This window comes from Podarcis pityusensis (assembly GCF_964106645.2).
Source record: "Podarcis pityusensis genome assembly, chromosome: 13".
Classification (NCBI taxonomy): Eukaryota; Metazoa; Chordata; class Lepidosauria; order Squamata; family Lacertidae; genus Podarcis; species Podarcis pityusensis.
In genome coordinates this window covers 55,123,163-55,139,759 of record NC_138038.1, presented here as the reverse complement: position 1 = coordinate 55,139,759, position 16,597 = coordinate 55,123,163, and the positions used below count along the sequence as shown (strand labels likewise).

Genomic DNA, 16,597 nt, shown 5'->3' with positions numbered 1-16,597 from the left:
CAGAGGCCGGGCAGGGCGCCCATAGAGCCTCGGGTCCTCCTCGGGCCAGAGGGGCCTATTTTTCCCGCCAGAGCGATGCCGAAGTCCCGCCCCTTCCTCCGAGGCCTTGCTCTCCATTGGCAGCGCCAGGTCCGCGGCATAGAGGCGCGCGAGGGCTAGAAGGGCGGAGAGGAAGCGCGGTCGCCATGGAGACGGGGGAGGGCGGGAGCATAGAGTGTCGGCGAGGGGAGGCAGCAGAGCGGCCGGGTCGCCTTCCCGGAGCAGCGGAGGCGGCGGCGGCGGCGGCGGGGTCGCCATGACGTCCGCCTCCACCAAGGTACCGCGGAGGGGAGGGGGAAGCGCCGCCGCCAAGGATTCTGGGAGGGGGGAGGGTGCCTCTGAGCATGGGCCGAGTGCCGCGCGGCGGGAGGAGGGGGAGCAGGAGGGCAGAGCTCGCTGCCTCCCTCCCTGCCGGGGCTGGTTCGCTCTTCCGCCGCCCCCAAGGGAGACGGGGGGAGGAAGGAGAGGGGGAGGCCACGGGGGCCACGTCGCCCGCACCTTCCCGCACTGCAGCGGGTGGGGCTGGATGACCCCTGGGGGTCCCACGCAGCTCCATGCTGGGGCAGACTTAAGGTCGCCAGAGGGTCTGAGCCGGGACCCCCATCCTGGCCCTTCCGCCCGGGCTCCCCATTCAAAGTGCTGGTTTTGAGCTATAAAGCCTTGAAGAGGCCGGGACCCTCAAGGGCCGCCTCTCTCCCCACCCGGCCCCTGAGATCCTCCTCGCCTAAGGCCCTTCTTCGCGTCCCTCTACGGGGCCTTTTCTGCAGTGGCTCCCCGTTGGCGGAAGACTTGCCTGCCGCCTCCTTTATATACCTTTCAGCACCAGGCAGAAAGCATTTCTTTTCTCGCAGGCCTTTGGCCTTCCGAAAGTGTTTGGGATTATCTGCAGTTTTTCTAGAAAAAGAGGCCCCGGAACTCACCGCAAGCTTCTCCCTTGTTCTCTTAGCATGCCAGTGGCACCACCTGAGAGGGGCCTGAGCTGAGGTCCGGCCGGAAAAAAGCCCTTGGTTATTGTTTTGTTTTCCCTTAAGCTATTTATTTTGTGTTTTGATGTTGCGAACCGCCCTGCGATCTACTGACGAAGGGCAGTATACAAATTCAGTAAATGAACAAACAAGTGAATGAATAAATAAATAACATACTCTGTGCATGCTCAGAGGCACCCAAAGAAGCACGCCTCCTGGCAGGCTTTTGTGTGTGTGGGGGGGTGATCTGCATGCCTCCCCCCTCCCCACCTTTCGTGGAGGGCAAGAGGGCTCTTAGCAAGGGGGCTTTGCAGTTGCCCACCCCCCTGCCCCCCCTTTCTCCCCTCTGCCTTCTTCAACAAACTTCTCTCCCCTCCACAGGTGGGCGAGATCTTCTCTGCCGCTGGCGCCGCTTTCACCAAGCTGGGGGAGCTGACCATGCAGTTGCACCCCGTGGCCGACTCCTCGCCAGCCGGGTGAGCCCCAAGGAGGGAGGGAGGGAGACCCGCCCCCCACCTAGGCTTCTGTGGTCTCAGTCAGGGGGCTGCCCATCTCTTCCAAGGGGTGGGGGCAAGGTGGGATGCACCCAGAGGTGTCCCTGGGCTCCCTTGCACCTTGGCAAGGAAATGCGGCCTCACCATGGACCGGAAACTCAAAAAGGCTGCATTTTGTCAACTTTTGTGCTCTGCCGGTGAACAACGCTCCTCATACGGGGCAGGTGAGCTGGTGGGTTCCTAGCCGCTCCGAGCCACAGCGGAGAGCAGTGGTTTTTAATAATAATAATAAATAATAATAATAAATTTTATTTATACCCCGCCCTCCCCGGCCAGAGCCAGGCTCAGGGCGGCTAACACCAGTAAAATAACAGTAAAAACATGATAGGGGAAAAAAACAACCAATTTAAAATACAGGTGAAAATGCAATTCAAAATGCAGCCTCATTTTAAAAGTAGCCCCTAGATCAAAACTGTAAGGGGAGGGAAACCTAAGGGTCAGACTGAGTCCAAACCAAAGGCCAGGCGGAACAGCTCTGTCTTGCAAGTCCCGCAGGGCCCTAGTCTCTTGGGACAGAGCGTTCCACCACGTCAGGGCCAGTGCTGAAAAGGCCCTGGCCCTAGTTTTTGCACCAGCCCCTAGGTGTGCCCCCCCCCGAGCACTAAAATCATCACATAGCCTGGGGAGACCATTTTCCATGCGCCCAACTGACGTGCTTGTGCACGGGCCTGTGATTCTATCTATACTATATGTATAAATTGCAAGTCGCCATATAGATCTAGGTGTGTGTCGTATAGAACAGTGTTAAATATATCTTATATATTGTATTAAGAACATGCAGGTCACTACATGGCCCAGCACCAGTTCTGAGGTCCCAAGTGCCATGGAAACGCCGTTGGGCCCACTGCGGACCCCACCCAGCACCCAAACCCTCCCACCCATAGGCTCTCCCTGTGCGGGGGCGTCAAGGGGTTGCATGCCCCTTTTTGCATTTTGGGGGTGGGGGAATGTTGCTTGAAGGGCATCCCTGGCAGCAGAAGGGGCGGGAGGAGGAGAAGGAGCAGGTAGCAGCGGTGCGAGGATCCTGACCCCCCACTCCCCACTGTCCCCCCCAGGGCCAAATGGACCGATGCGGAGATCTCCCTGCTCCGGGCTTCCGTCCAGCGCTTTGGAGATGACCTTAACCGCATCAGTGCTCTCATCAAAGACCGGACTGTGTAAGGGCTGTGGGGGGCAGGCGGGGGGCGGGCGGGCGGGGGGTCCTTGCACAGCTCCAGAGAGGCCGTTCCACAGGGCAGCGTAGGAAACAGGTGCTGGACGCGCCAAGCTTCTTTATTTCCGTTTTGCGTCCTGTCCTGTTCCTGCTCTCCTCACAGCAGCCCTGTGAGGCAGGCCAGGCCCAGAAGCCCAGGCTTTTGAATGGCGGCGTCCGGCTCTCTAACCACTCCACCGCGCTCCTGTTGAGGGAATCTGACCTCTCCTCTCCCCCCAACCCCCAGGGCCCAGCTGAAAGGGGCGGCCAAGCGGAAGGTCTACGAGGACAGCGGGCTGCCCCTCCCCTCGGAGTCCCCCAAGAAGGGGGCCCGCAAGGGGCAGCCACAAGGTCCCCCCTCCACCCAGGGGGCGGGCGGCCACCCCGACCCTTCGGCTCCCCCTGCGAAGAAGCAGAAGGCATCTGGTGAGTGGCACCCGGGGGGGGGGTTGCTCTCTCTGTTTTTTGGGGGGGGTCTCTCTGTACCAGGAGCCGGGGTCTGCGTGCTCACCCCCACATTAAACCAGGGTCTCCCCCCCCCTTCCGACAGACGTGACCCTCAGCGCTTTGAACGACTCTGACGCCCACAGCGACCTGGTGGACATTGAAGGCTTGGGAGACGCGCCCCCTGCCAAGAAGCTGAACTTCGACCAGGGTAAAGACTCGGGGGTCCCGAGTGGGTGCTGGGGGCCCCTCCCGCCCTCTCTTTCTCCCCCCCCCCATGGGGAATTGGCTCCTCACACCTGCTTTGTGGGGTATGGTTGGTGGGCTGGGTGAGAGGTGCCGGGTGCTAAATGTCCCCGGGTTAGGGGGCTGGGCTCCCCCTGCTGGGTGGGGCAGGGGCATTATGGGTGGATTGGACTGTGCCCCCCCCCCCGTTCCCCCCTCCCTCCAGCTCCCTGGTCCTTTCTCTCTCTCTTTCTAGACAGCCTGAATCTGGACTCTGGACTCCTCATGACCCCTGGCACAGACTTGCCCCTCCTCTCCCGCTGACGGACCGCCTGCCCCTGCCCTCCGGTGGGGGGGCTCTCTCCCCCCCCCCGATCTCGTGGCCCCCCATGCAAGCACTGCCACTCCAGGCCAAGGACTGGTCCTCCTCCTCTGGTCCTCCTGTCTCCGGGAAGGGGAGTTCATCTATCTCAACTCCTCACCCTCCTCCTGGATCTTTGCCCCCCCCTCAGTGGGGAGAGGAGAGGTTGAGGAGTTGGGGGGCTGCCCCCTCTTTCCCCACCTGGGCGTGCTCATGCTCCACTCCTCACCTGCCCTGTAATGATGGATGCGGCTGCCCTCAGTCCCTGCTGACCCACGGAGGCCCCCTTGACTCCCTCGCTGTGCCCCATGGGGCAGGACTCCTCTGCAAATGGGGGGGCCCCTCCTTAGCTTCACCCCACTCCCCCCCCCAAGTGCGGTTTTGTCTTTTTGTATGATGATGATGGTAGCAATAAAAGCCTCCTGCCTCCCTCCTGGGTCTCCTGTCTCTTTGAGCATCCCGTCTTGCGCCCGAGGCCTCTTGAGACAGCAGCACCAGGGATTGGGGGGGGCACTGATGACACACAGACCTCCCCCCCCAGCAATTTGGGACCCAGGGGCTGAGAGGGGGCGGCCTGGCAGGTGCGGAGGGAGAGGCCTTTGGTGGGAGAATTTCATTGTTCTCTATGGGACAATGACAATAAAGATACTGTATTGTATTGAGAAGGTGAGCAGAGCAGGACGTCTCTGTTCCCCCCCCTCGCCATTTCCTCTCCCCAGCCTCTTTTTTACGTGCCCCCCATCTCCCCAGCCCCCCCATTTCATCCCCCCCCCCGGTGTGTGTGCCAGGCCCACGGGAGCAGCGCAAGCAATACTGGCTGGACAAGGCAGTGCCAATATTTCTGTGCTGCTACGGCGGGACGAGCCTCAATGTGGAGGGGGGGGCGCGGTCCGCTGGGGGTGTGTCCAGAGGGGGCATCTGCTTTCCATCATGTGGGGGGGCTGGAGAGCCCCCCCACTCTCTTCCCCCCTCGAAGTCCTGTCTGCGCTCGCGTCAACACCACAAGACGGTTTGTGGATTCCCAGACCACCAAACAAACCATGTTGTGCTGCTTGGGCGGAAGCAGGGATCCGGTCCAGAACTGTTGGGGGGGCGGGGGGGGGAGTCAGTGCTGGGGGCTCTGGAGCATTGCTTGTTCTGCCCCCCACCCCCCAAAACACGCTCACCTTGCAAGTTCAGTTCTGCCAACCTCAGCACCTTCGGTTTCACTTGTGCCATTTCCCACTCCTGGGGGGTGGAGAGAAGAGGGGTGGGAAGAAGGGAGCCTGTATCTTGGGGGGGGGGTGTGTCAGGAAGGAGCTTGTGAAACTGGGATAAAAATACCAGTGTGTGTGTTTGTTGGTAGGGGGGCTCTCTTATCTTCATCATAATAACGAATAATAATTTTATTATTTGCACCCCTGCCACCTGGCCAGTCTTGAACCCGTGCTTGCACTGCGGAGGGTTGGACTAGCTGACCCCCCGGGACCCTGCCTGGCTCGGCAGTTCTGTGCAAGGTCTGCATTTCGGGAAACGCGTCCCTGTGTGTCCCCACCCCAAACCCCTTCCCGAAGTAGCTGGTGGGCTCGCCCACCCCACGAGGAACACGGAGCAGCCTGGGTGCCCCCTCCCCAGGAGGAGGCCTTGCAGCCCCCCAAGGGCAGTGGCATAGCAGGAGGAAATGGACCGGGCGGAGGGCAAGGCCCAGCACCCCCTTCCTGGCTGCTCAAGGGGCAGCCCCCCCCCCCGCCCCACCACAATTTGCTCACAAGCAATTCATGCCAAGGGACTGGGTGGCGGTGGGGGGGGCAAGCAGTTGTGCACACATCCGGCTGCACCCTCAAAAGGCCATGGGTCTGGGGGGGGGCATTTGCCCTCCCCAAAAGAGCCCGTTCCTCCCTATTGGGGGTAGGTAAGATATTTGATAGATGGGGCAGGCCGACGCCTAAGAACGTGGGACCCCCCCCTTGTGGAGAGCCGGTGGGTCTGTGAGTAGTTGGGACAAAGCCCTGCCTTCCCCATTATTCCTGAAATCTCTTTTGCAGACCAATAAATAAAACAGCATTTTTGTCCTGTAAAACTACCGCCACCCCCCCAACATGCTGGGCAGCCCTGTTTAGGGAAGTTTTTAATGTTTGGTGTATTTATTGTTTTTTAATATTCTGTTGGGAGCTGCCCAGAGTGGCTGGGGAGGCCTGTCCAAATGGGTGGGGTATAAGTAATAAAATAATAATAATAATAATAATAATAATAATAATAATAATAATAAGTAATTAACTGCTCCCCCCCCTCGTTTCGCCATGTTCCATTTTAACTGGAAATGAAGTGTTCACTTTAATTCCATTATTATTAATTTTTGCAGGGGTATCTCATTCTCCCACCCCCTCAAAAAGTGACCCCCAAACTCTTTTTTAAGTGGGGGAGCGAATTTGCCGCCTCCATTTTCCATCTCTCCACCCTCCCCACCTATTTTCTCCAACGTTGCAAATGGCCGAAGAGGAGTTTTGAGGCGCCTGGTGCCTTTGCCTGGCCGGCCTCCTCCTCAAGAGCCAAAGGGTGTGATTTGCTCAAAAGGAAAACCGGGGAAATTAGAGGAATTGGAGAGGGGTGTCCCTGGAGGGCTGGGGGTGTGGGGTTTTGTGGTTTTTTCGGAGCAGGGGGTGCTCATTTGTGGGCGATGAGTTGAAAGGACACCCACAAAACGCTGTTTTTGGGGTACAGGGACTGGCAGTGGGGCGGATGGCAGTCAAATCATTGATGGGCCTAAGCCTGGCTCCCAATATTTCCCGGTTTTCAGGGTTAGAGGCTCTGAAAGCTTATATACATATTTTGTGGGGTGAGGGATCAAAATATTGGGGAGGGGGCTTGATTTATTTTTTTATTGTGGAGGAGGGAGAGTAAAAAGGAACCTGTTTTGCTTCAGAGGTGTCCAGCTGCTGTTTTTTTTGTGGTGGGTGCCCTTAAATTTCGGGATTCTCGGGTGGGGGGTGGCGTGATCCCCCCCACCACTGGAAAACAACAACCCCACCCCTTTGTTTTGCAGTGAGACACCCAAGAGGTGTCCGGGGCCCGATCCTTCCTTTGGGAGGAAGAGGCTGACGCCTTTGAGGGCAGGATGTGGTGTATTCTGTAAATGACGGGTTTCTTCTTAAAGGAGGGGGTCCGCAGGGGGCCCCCGGCTCCTCTCTTTTAATTGCGGGGTGTCTTGCGGTCTAATTCTGGGGTTCCCGGGGGCTTCACCCCCGCAAGATCCGAGCCTTTGTTGTCCTGGGAGCCTCTTTTTGCTGTTTTCCAACCACACAGGGTGTGCTTTGGGGCTGTTTTGGTGAGGTGAGGTTTCACCCTTCTCTGTTTCAGGATCGGACCCCCACCCCCCTTTTTTGGCCTACGAAGCCAATGTCGGGGTGTCCTCTGGGGGTTGCCCCCCTCCTGGATTTTATGGATCCTGCCTGGGGCCTGCCAGGCCTCTGAGCTGCCTGCACCACACTCTGCCCAGCTTGCAGCCGTGGAAAGGAACACACCCAGCTCCTCCCGGGGCAAGGACAGTCCTGAGCCGGCCCCGATCCCCACGCCGCCTCCCTGGGCACCTCCAACTTACCTCCTCTGCTGCCCCATTGCCCCCATCCGGGCGCTGGGGGGGCGAGTTTTCCAGAAGCCCTTAAAAAGCACTTTTACACCCACGGAGAGATAGCAAGAGGGGGCCTGATGCCTTTGCCACCCAGTCCTGGCACGCTGCCCGCTCTGGATCCGCGTGGGGTTTGTGTGCGTGTGGCCCCCCCTCCTGCAAAAGGGAGGAAAAACTGGCCCCCCGCTTTTTGTTCAGGTCCCAGAATCGGGGGACCCCCTTCCAGCTCGCCCCACTCTCAGATTTTTCCAGGGAGTCCAGATTCGGAGGGTGTGGGGGGCAAAAGGAAATAAAAGAAAATAAGAGGGGCCCCCTCCCAAAGCAGGCCCCCCCAAGAGCTGCCAGCCCTTTTCCGTGCGATTGTGGAGGCAACGAGAGAGGGAGAGAGAGAAAAAAAGAGCAGGGGTGAACCGAGAAAAGCCTGGTCCTTTTTCCCCCTACGCAAGTTTCTACACTTGAAAAAGCCCCTTTGGGGCGCTTGGAAAAATCTGCAAAAAATTCAGGGGGGAGCCTTGGTGCCCCACTGGCGGCGTGCGGAGTTTGGGGCGGATCCGGGCAGGCGCTCCCCGGGGAAAAAATAGCTTTTGAGCGGCTCCGTCTCCCGCCAGCTTCAACGTCCCCAGCTGACTTTGACACGGTGCCAACTTGCAAGGCTGGCTTGGCAGCGGCTCAGCTTTTCAAACGGCCACTCTGGCTGCCTCCCCCCCCCTCCCTGGACGGAGGGCGCCCCACGGCACGGGGCCAGGCTTCGGCCTTGCAGCCCCCCCATCCCCCCCCCGTGTGAGTGTGCTTTTCTCCACAAGCCAGGCCGGTGTGTTTGTGTGTGTGTGTGTTTGTGTGTGCCTCTCGCTTTCCTGCCACCGAGGCTGTTGAATCTGCCGATGCAAAACGCCAGCCGGCTTTACCGGGCAGCGCCAAAGCCCCCCCCTGCCCAAAACGGGGCCTTGGCAAGGCAGGCAGGCCTCCCCTGGCACAGGGCACGCGCCCCCTCCCAGGCAGGGGCTGGGGGGCACCCCTTGACCCCCTCCCTCCCGCAGGCCCCCTCCCCATGTGCAAGCAGCCTCCCTCCCCGCCTTCATCTCAGAGCGCCCCCCCCAAAGCTGCTTGGCCGCCCCTAGCAGGAGAGGTCAAAGGGCAACGGCCTCCGTTTGACCTCTGCAGAAGCCAGGCCTGGCCCAGGGCGGGGGAGGGGCAGTGTCAATCAACCTGCGGGCAGCAAAGGTCAAAGGGCAGCGGGCAGGGGGCTTCTGTGCGCGCGCAGAGCGCTTCCTCCAAGGCCGGGAGCCCCAATAGTCCTCGCTGGAGGGGAGCTGGGGGTCCTGCGTTTCATGGAATTGTAGCGTGGGGACCCCAAGGGACATCTAGTCCACCCCTCTTTTGCTTGTGGATCTGGGCCCACCAATCGCATATGATTTTTTTGTCCGGGGGGGCGGGGACAGCTAGTCAGTTGCTAGGGCAGCAGCGGAATTTTATTTATTTTTTTGAGGGGGGCAGCTGTATGTGTTGGGAAGCGGGATTCCTTTCCAGGCCTCGGTTGGTTTTGCAAGATGACATCCCCCCCCCCCAGCTGGCAGGGCCTCTTCCTCCTCTTCCGCTGGGGTTTCATTTCCTGTAATTCGCCCCCCCCCCAGCAAACCACCTTGTGGGGCACATTCTTCTTGCCTGCAGGCATTTTTAAACTCCCCCACCCAAAAAAATGCAAAGCCAATAAGGAGCCAGTGGGGTCCTTGCTTCAAGGTCCTTTTATTACAGAATTGCAAAATGCACAGCAGATCCACCAGGAGTGGCAAGGGGGGGGGATGCCCTGTTTCAAGCAATGCCCCCCCCCGATCCCCAGGGCAACCCCCCTCCCCGATTCCCTAACAGAAAAATATATATTATATATTTATAGAAGATATGTACAAATGATATATATATACATAGAATAGAAAAATAATCCTGCAAATGCCCCCCCCCCGAAAAACATGGTTTATACAGTACATGATTTGGTAGCAGAAGGGTGGGGGATGTGATAAGAGACCTCTTTCAGTCCATCTTGGTACACAGTTCTTGCTGGGGGGGGGGACATCCTTGTCCCAATGAGCTCAGGGAATATCACTTATGCCCCCCCCCCACAAAGTCACTCCTGGGCTTCCCCACCTGAGAAACTCCAAGGGCGCCACCCACCTTGTGTGGGGATGTTGGGAGGGAAGTTTAAAGCATGGGGGGGCTCCTGCCAAATTGACCCTCGCGTTAAGCCACTAAATGAAACCTCTGCCTCTCCCCCCCCCCCAATCCTTGGGTGCCTTTTTTTAAATTAAAGGATCCGCTGCACCTCTTTCCTGACCCCCCCATCCTTATTTCCGGCTGGAGGGTATCCCCCCCCCAACGAAGACCAGCTCCGAGCACAGCCTGAGGCGAACCCCCCAACACAAGGAATGGAGCTGGAGCGCCCTTTGCTGCCGCCTGGGGGGGGGTCAGCTATGGGGCTGGGGGCGTGAGGGGGACCCCCGCCACAAAGAGCTTTTTCGGGGGGGAGTCGATGTCCAGTCCTCCTGCAACGAGAAGCAGAGATGTGGGTGAGGGGTAGAGAATCAGTCTTGTGCCCCCCCCCGTACGTAACTGCCCCCTCCCAGGTACCCCCCCACAAATGAGAGTGGCCCCTCCCACCGGCAGTGCCCATGTTCTTCCATGTTTCCCCCTTTTCTTTTCTTCTTCTACCTTTCCTCTTCAGGGTTTCCAGCCTTGGGGGGGTCCTTGTGCTTGGGGAGGGGGGGCGCCTGGAAGAGGGGAGCAGAGGGGGGGCAAAGGTCATGCCAGTTCACCTAGAGAAGCCTGCAGTGGCAGAGGTGGGACCCCCAGGGTCATCCATCCCAACCCCCTGCAATCCTCTCCTCCCCCCTCCGACCCACCTCTGGAGATGCCAGGAGTGGGGGGTCACAGCACTGGGGGGGCTGGAAAACTGGGAGAGAGAGAGAGAGAGAGGGGAAACAATTAGGGGGGCCCTGCCCCTGCGAACCCCCCCTCCCTCCCCGCCTCTCCTCTGCGCCCCACACTCACCCCGTAGCTGGTCCCCGGGCCGGGGCTGCTGCCGTGGAGGCCGCCGGGGGGCGCCCTGCAAAAGCAGGACAAGCTGAAGCCGGAGCTGCGGGGCCAGCCCCCCCCCTTTTGCACCCCCTAAAAGAAAAGCCTCACCTGCTGCTGGGGGGGCCCCCCACTCTGGGGAGCGTCTCGCTCATGGCCTCAACCTGGCAAGAGAAAGAGGGAAAGGGCAATGAGCCTTTGCAAGCGGGGCTTTCATTGGGGGGGGGCCCACACGCAGAGCCCCCTCTTGCAATGCGGCTGGGGGGGGGCGCTCACCCCCAGCCCGCTGTCCAGGCAGACGCTGCTGCGGCGGCTCCGGGGGGGCCCGGCCGGCTCCTCCTTCCGCGGGGGGGTCCTGCGAGGAAGGAAAGGGGGGTGAGTTGCGTCACGGGCTGCGCCGGGACCCCCCTGCCCCCCCCGCGGACCCCCCTCTCCTACCCGCAGGACCCCGGCAGGAGGGGGGCGCTGTTGGACCTCCGCAGGCCCCCCCCCGCCCCGCTGGGCTCCACTTCCATGCGCTCCATGGGGGGCCCCCCAGCCCGACGCGTCGCATCCCAGCCCCCCCCCGAGGAAGAGGCGGCGGGCCAGCCGCGAAGTGGGGGGGCTCTTCTGGCGGCTCCCCTTTCTTTTCAGTGCAAATACTTCCTCGCGGGGGGGGGGGAGCCGCCCCTAGGGGAGCCCCGCCCCCGAGCAGACTCCGCCCCCTCCCCCCCAGTGGTCGCGGGAAGGAAGTGCCCGGGAGGAGGGGGGGTTCTCCTTCCCACCCCCAGAGTACACGCGCGCATGCATACACACCTGCACGTGAAAAGGAGCCCCTTCCCCACGGAGCGGGCAGGGCGGGGTTGGGGCGCCCCCTGCTGGCGCGGGGGAGAAAGGTCCCTCGGCAAAGAGAAGAGTGTGGCGGAGCCCCCCCCCCCCGCGAGACCCCCTCGGGAGGCATCCCCTGAAGGCCGCCCTTCCTGCCTTGCAGCGGAGTCCCTTGGCTCATTTGGCAAGGGGCACAAATCTGCCCACCCCTGTGGAACTCCCGGCCACTGGAGAGCGTATCCACTTCCAAACACCGGCTGGTAAGGTTTCTGTTCCGACAAGCCTAGGCAGGCAAGGCGTCGCTCCACAAAGGTTAGCTGATTTCTGATTTTAACTTTTTATATGTTTTTTATTGTTTGCATGTATTATTATAAACAGCAGCACCCCGTGCATATAAGGGCACAGCAGCATACAACTTAAAAAAAATTAAAAGGGATACTGTAGAGTTGGGAAAGCTTCAGAAACAGATGGCAAAGGATATGGAGGGGATGGAGCAATCCTGCTAGGAGGAAAGGTTGCAAAATTTGGGTTCCACACAGTCACAAAAACAAATTAAACTAAAAAGCCAAAAAAATAAAAAAAAAGCAGCAAAATAAATAGCGAAAACCAAAGCGCCAAACTTAGTCAGTTCTGGAAGTCCATGTGACTTCTGAAAGGTTCAAAAACCAAGGTGCAGCTTCTGATTGGTGCAGCTGCCCCGGAAACAATAGCTGACAGCCGCATCGGATGTTTGGCTTCCGAAAAATGTTCAAAAACCGGAACACTTACTTTGGAGTTTGAGAACCAAAGCGTTTGAGAACCAAGGTACCACTGTACTTGGCTGGAAATTCCTTCTTTTGCTGACAAGACCTGTGGGGAGGGGCAACCCAACGAACTGAGCAGCGGAGTAAACCTGCACCCATAATTTTTCCGTAACAGACTTCATTGGGGTGTTACCAATGTGGAGAGAAACGACACATCCAATGGAAGTGGCCCCAGTTATCTCATGACACGGGTGGCGCTGTGGGTTAAACCACAGAGCCCAGGACTTGCCGATCAGAAGGTCGGTGGTTCGAATCCCCGCAACGGAGTGAGCTCCCGTTGCTCGGTCCCTGCTCCTGCCAACCTAGCAGTTCAAAAGCACGTCAAAGTGCAAGTAGATAAATAGGTACCGCTCCGGCGGGAAGGTAAACGGCGTTTCCGTATGCTGCTCTGGGTCGCCAGAAGTGGCTTGGTCATGCTGGCCACATGACCCGGAAGCTGTACGCCGGCTCCCTCGGCCAGTAAAGCGAGATGAGCACCGCAACCCCAGAGTCGGCCACGACTGGACCTAACGGTCAGGGGTCCCTTTACCTTTATCTCATGAGTAGGGCCGGGTGCGGCCAGCTTTTCAACGTCGCGATGTGTCAGCAGCTAAATATTCTGAAAGGACGATACATCGCAGTGTTGAAAAGGAAGGCGCGAATCATTGAGTTTTGGCGAATTATTTGATTCTCTATTGGATAGTCAGGGGGAACAGTACAATACATGGTATTCACTTCTTGCTACAGTTTTCTTTTCTGAGCTTTTTTCCTGTTATGTGTGTCTGGTGCCTGTGTCAATGGTCCTTGTCCTGGCCTTAGTTAGAGGCTGTGGTGGGGACTTGGGATTTTGGGGGAGTCGTTTAACTGCCCACCCCCTGTTCCTGGTTTCAACAAGTCCATGACCAGCGGTGACTGCTGTTGCCATTCCTCCTCCTCTTGTGAGAACTGCGGCTGCTGCCTCCTCCTCTCCGTCCTCCTTAATCTCCTCCTTTCCCCTTATATCTCTGCTGTTAAAGATGGACATTGCTTTGGAAAGATCAGCTTCCTGTCATAGCCTAGCTGGATACTTTTCAGTGTCAGGGGATGATTGATTTTTAAAGAAAATTTTATGGGTGAGCTGACTGTCTCCCTTCTCAGGGTCTTGTCCTCCCCAAATCTTTATCGCTGAGCACAAACAGGTATAATATTCGGACGGACGCTTGTTGGGTTTTCGTATGACTGCTTGAATGTTAGTCTGATTGATGGATAGCTGCCCTGCAGGCAGGGGCGTACGAAGTGGGGGGTGGGTCACCCGGGTGCCACTCTGGGGGGTGACAAGATGGCCCCTGCCTCCCCCCCAGCTGTAGAGCGGCCGAGGGTGCGTGCAGTCTGTACGGATGCCACGCTGCCGCTCTCGTGTGCCGTCCATACGGGCATCCGTACAGGCTGCCTCTCGCATGGCGACCGTACGGGATGCCGCACATGCGCAGCCTCTACGGACATCATGCGTGCATCACCAGGCGGTTTGCCCCGCCCCTTGGCATCCCACCCCGGGTTCCATAGAGGGTTCCTCCACCGCTGCCTGCAGGTTTAATTCTGTCTCCTACTGCTTTCTTAAAACTCCAGCACCTTCAAGGGTGTTATAGGGAAATCCTTGGGCTCACTTGGATTGCCAAAGACACCAGCAAAGGAAATAGGAGCAAAACAGCAGCTAGTAGGCGCCTGGTCTTTATTCCAATGACTGTTGCAACAGGGCTTCCACCCACCACATGGCAGAAGCAGGAAGAAGCCCAGAACAAAGGGTGGCTCCCACTTTTATCAGTTTTACAAAGATACCCACAACACCCCTAAAAGGCACCACAATCACAAATACACCACAAATAGGGAGGGTCTGGTGAGTTGTCCCCATCCTCCTCTTGACCTCCACCTCAAACCCATCAAGGAAGACAAAAGAAATATTTACAAGTTCCTGGTGCCCCCCCCCCAGTTAATCACACCTCTTTGTCCCCACCAAGAACCTAACCCATTCCTGGATGGTTTGCTATTGTCCACAGGATGGCTACCTGTCTGGCACCCATTTGCCAGGATGCCAGTGATTGTCTCTTGTGCAAGAGGCTGCTGTGTACCTGATCTCAGGTTTCAGGATTACGGCTGCCCACATCCCAGGCTCCCCCCTTAGTAGCCATTCCTTTCCTGAGCAGAACAAAGTTGGAAAGATGCAAATCCGATACTGGAGCAATTTTATATGACTTTCTAAAAATCAGGACATAAATACATTTATCAGTGCATTGTTACATTTGGTAATGTGCAGCTCAGGCCCTTTTGAATAGAGATAGGAAAAAACTGATGAAGTGTTTTGTGGGGACATTTGCAGGAGTGTTGAATTTGGTAGTTGGTGTGTGTGTGTATATGTATGAAATCTGCTGGAGGGGCAACCCCCCCCCCCTTTTACACAAATTCCTGCAACAAGCGTGTTGTGATTCCACTGTGGTTCGTCCTGAGATTTTTCTGTTGGGCATTTTGGCTGCCTTTGATCTCTCCTGCTGCAGCCAGAATTTCGCCTCTTTCTGCTTTGTTAAGTCGGGCGCTGAGGAGCATCCGTACATGTGCCCACCACAGGTGGGGAAGGTGGGGTACTTATTTGTCTGAGGCACCTGTCTTGGTCGTCATGCAGGGATGGCATTTTATCCGCGTTCCTCCCGCGTCAGCTGGGAGAGAGGGGGCAGCCTCTCAAAAGGCGCATCCTGGGTTGTCAGGATCTCTGGCACCCCCAAAACAGGTGGACCGAAAGTCCCTTCGTGGTCGCCAAAGCAGTTATAAAATGTTAACGGAAAAATCTGAGGGCTCCCTTGGACAAAAAGTAAAGACACCAACCAGAGTAAATTGAAGCAAATCAGCAGCCTGTAGGCTTGGTCTTTATTGAAGAAAGACTGTCGCGACAGGGTGCTCCCCTCACTTGCAGGTGAGAGGAAAGACCCAGAAAGATGGTGTGTCAGACCTTATAAAAACTTTTGAAATTCCCATCCTCCAGGTCAAGCCCACCCCCAGAAATATCATGCATACATTACAGAAGGGGTTGACATCATGCATACATTACAGAAAGGAGGGGTTGAGGGAGGAGTTGTGGTGGTAACCTGAGTGTCCTGGAGTGTCTTCCAGGAGACAAAGGGGAGTTTGCAGTTTCCTGCCCCCAGAGGGAAGATCTGATTATTGTCCTTTGTTCCAGTCCGTGCTGAATCCACTATCATATGCAAGTTCTTTGTCATTTTGATTGTCTTCTGTCTGGGATTATCAAGGCTGACATAGCAACTGGGCAGGGCTCCTGTGGATGTGCTGGTATGCTGAAGGGATTATGGCTGACCAGAACCAAGCCACCCCCCATTGATAGTCCTTGTCACATGGAGTAAAATAAAATGGAACAGTGCAAATCCGATGTATGGTTGATTTTCTATGAATTTATAACAGAAATGGGGCGTATGTAGTGTGTGAGTGTGAGTGTGTGTGAAGTTTGTGCAAACAGAATGATTGGGGTGGGGGGTTCCTGCTACAAAAAAAACAGGGATCACCGTTTCAGCTCAAACCCAATCAAAGGACTTACACACCTTCAATGTTTGCTCATCGGTCAAAGTAAAACTAGAGACCCTGTTTTAAGGTGTGGGTTTTGCAAGCTCCTATGGGTTTGTTTTCTGGGTTCTCTGATTCTGGATGTGTGTTTAATGGACTTATTTGTACCTAGTGCACTTATTTCATTTTTCTTACACCACTCCCATCATGTGACCCCTACTGGCTGGGGCTGATGGGAGTTGTAGTCTGAAAGTGGAGGGCGCCAGGTTGGGAATAGGCTGCTCTGAGGGCCTTCCAAGTGCAGAGGCCGAGCAGAAACTGTGGAACTCCCTGCCGCCGCAGGAGGCAGGGAAGGCCAGCAACTTGGCTGTAGAAGAGGATCAGGCAAATTCGAGGGGGAGGAGAGAGCGATCGATGGCTACTACCCATGAAAAGCTGGCCAGAATTTGTGAGCCTCTGGATCCCAGCTGCTGGAGACCACAGGAGGGAAGAGGGTTACTCTTGAACTCGGATCCTGCTTGTAAGTTTCTGGTTGGCCGCTGTGAGAACAGGATGCTGGACTTGGTGGGCTCTTGGCCTGATCCGGTAGGCTCTTCTTATGTTCCTACAAGGCAGCAACTTACTTCTGTGTAGGAGCCACAGGAGAGGACTTTTTTGGAGGGAGTGGAGTTCTTCTTGCGGGCTTCCCAGAGGCGAAAGGTATATTGAAAGGCAAGGTATGAACCCCATGGAATACTGCAAGCTGTCTGCTCAGCCACTCTGAGAAAGAGGGTGCTGAGCCTCTGCATAGCTCCATCCTTATTTCAGGCATCACAATATATTGGTACTAGATATCACAATGTTTAGCTGGCGATATATTGAGATGCTGAAAATAAGATATCGACCAGCCCTAGTCTGAATCCGCTGGGTGCCTCTTCACATTCCCATAGATTTGTAGAGTTGGAAGGGAGCCCCCAAAGGTCATCCAGCCCAACCCCCTGCAATGCAGGAATCCCTGCTCAAGAACCTCGGACAGACG

The 16,597-nt window shown here is 57.0% G+C and overlaps 2 protein-coding genes across 5 annotated transcripts; one reads left to right on the top strand and one right to left on the bottom strand.

The window, feature by feature from the left end:
• Window positions 1-175: 175 nt before the first annotated feature.
• Window positions 176-4,212, top strand: BACC1 (BPTF associated chromatin complex component 1). 3 transcript variants are annotated; one of them, XM_080976427.1, is made up of 6 exons: window positions 176-316; window positions 1,386-1,480; window positions 2,614-2,715; window positions 2,998-3,176; window positions 3,301-3,405; window positions 3,680-4,212. In XM_080976427.1, exons 1-6 carry the CDS (start codon window positions 296-298, stop codon window positions 3,682-3,684), a joined length of 507 nt encoding a protein of 168 aa, XP_080832553.1. In that variant the 5' UTR covers window positions 176-295; the 3' UTR covers window positions 3,685-4,212. The 3 variants fall into 3 exon arrangements, with proteins under 3 accessions (XP_080832553.1, XP_080832554.1, XP_080832555.1); XM_080976429.1 differs by having other exon boundaries at window positions 177-316; window positions 3,676-4,212; XM_080976428.1 differs by lacking the exon at window positions 2,614-2,715 and having other exon boundaries at window positions 3,676-4,212.
• Window positions 4,213-9,108: 4,896 nt separating this feature from the next.
• LOC308461641 (uncharacterized protein) lies at window positions 9,109-11,121 on the bottom strand. Of its 2 annotated transcripts, XM_080978713.1 has the most exons (7): window positions 10,886-11,121; window positions 10,724-10,802; window positions 10,559-10,611; window positions 10,424-10,478; window positions 10,276-10,325; window positions 10,085-10,143; window positions 9,109-9,918 (listed from the first exon to the last, which is right to left on the bottom strand). In XM_080978713.1, the coding sequence occupies exons 1-7, from the start codon at window positions 10,969-10,971 to the stop codon at window positions 9,845-9,847; spliced, it is 456 nt and encodes a 151-aa protein (XP_080834839.1). In that variant the 5' UTR covers window positions 10,972-11,121; the 3' UTR covers window positions 9,109-9,844. The 2 variants fall into 2 exon arrangements, with proteins under 2 accessions (XP_080834839.1, XP_080834840.1); XM_080978714.1 differs by lacking the exons at window positions 10,085-10,143; window positions 10,276-10,325; window positions 10,424-10,478.
• Window positions 11,122-16,597: the final 5,476 nt, after the last annotated feature.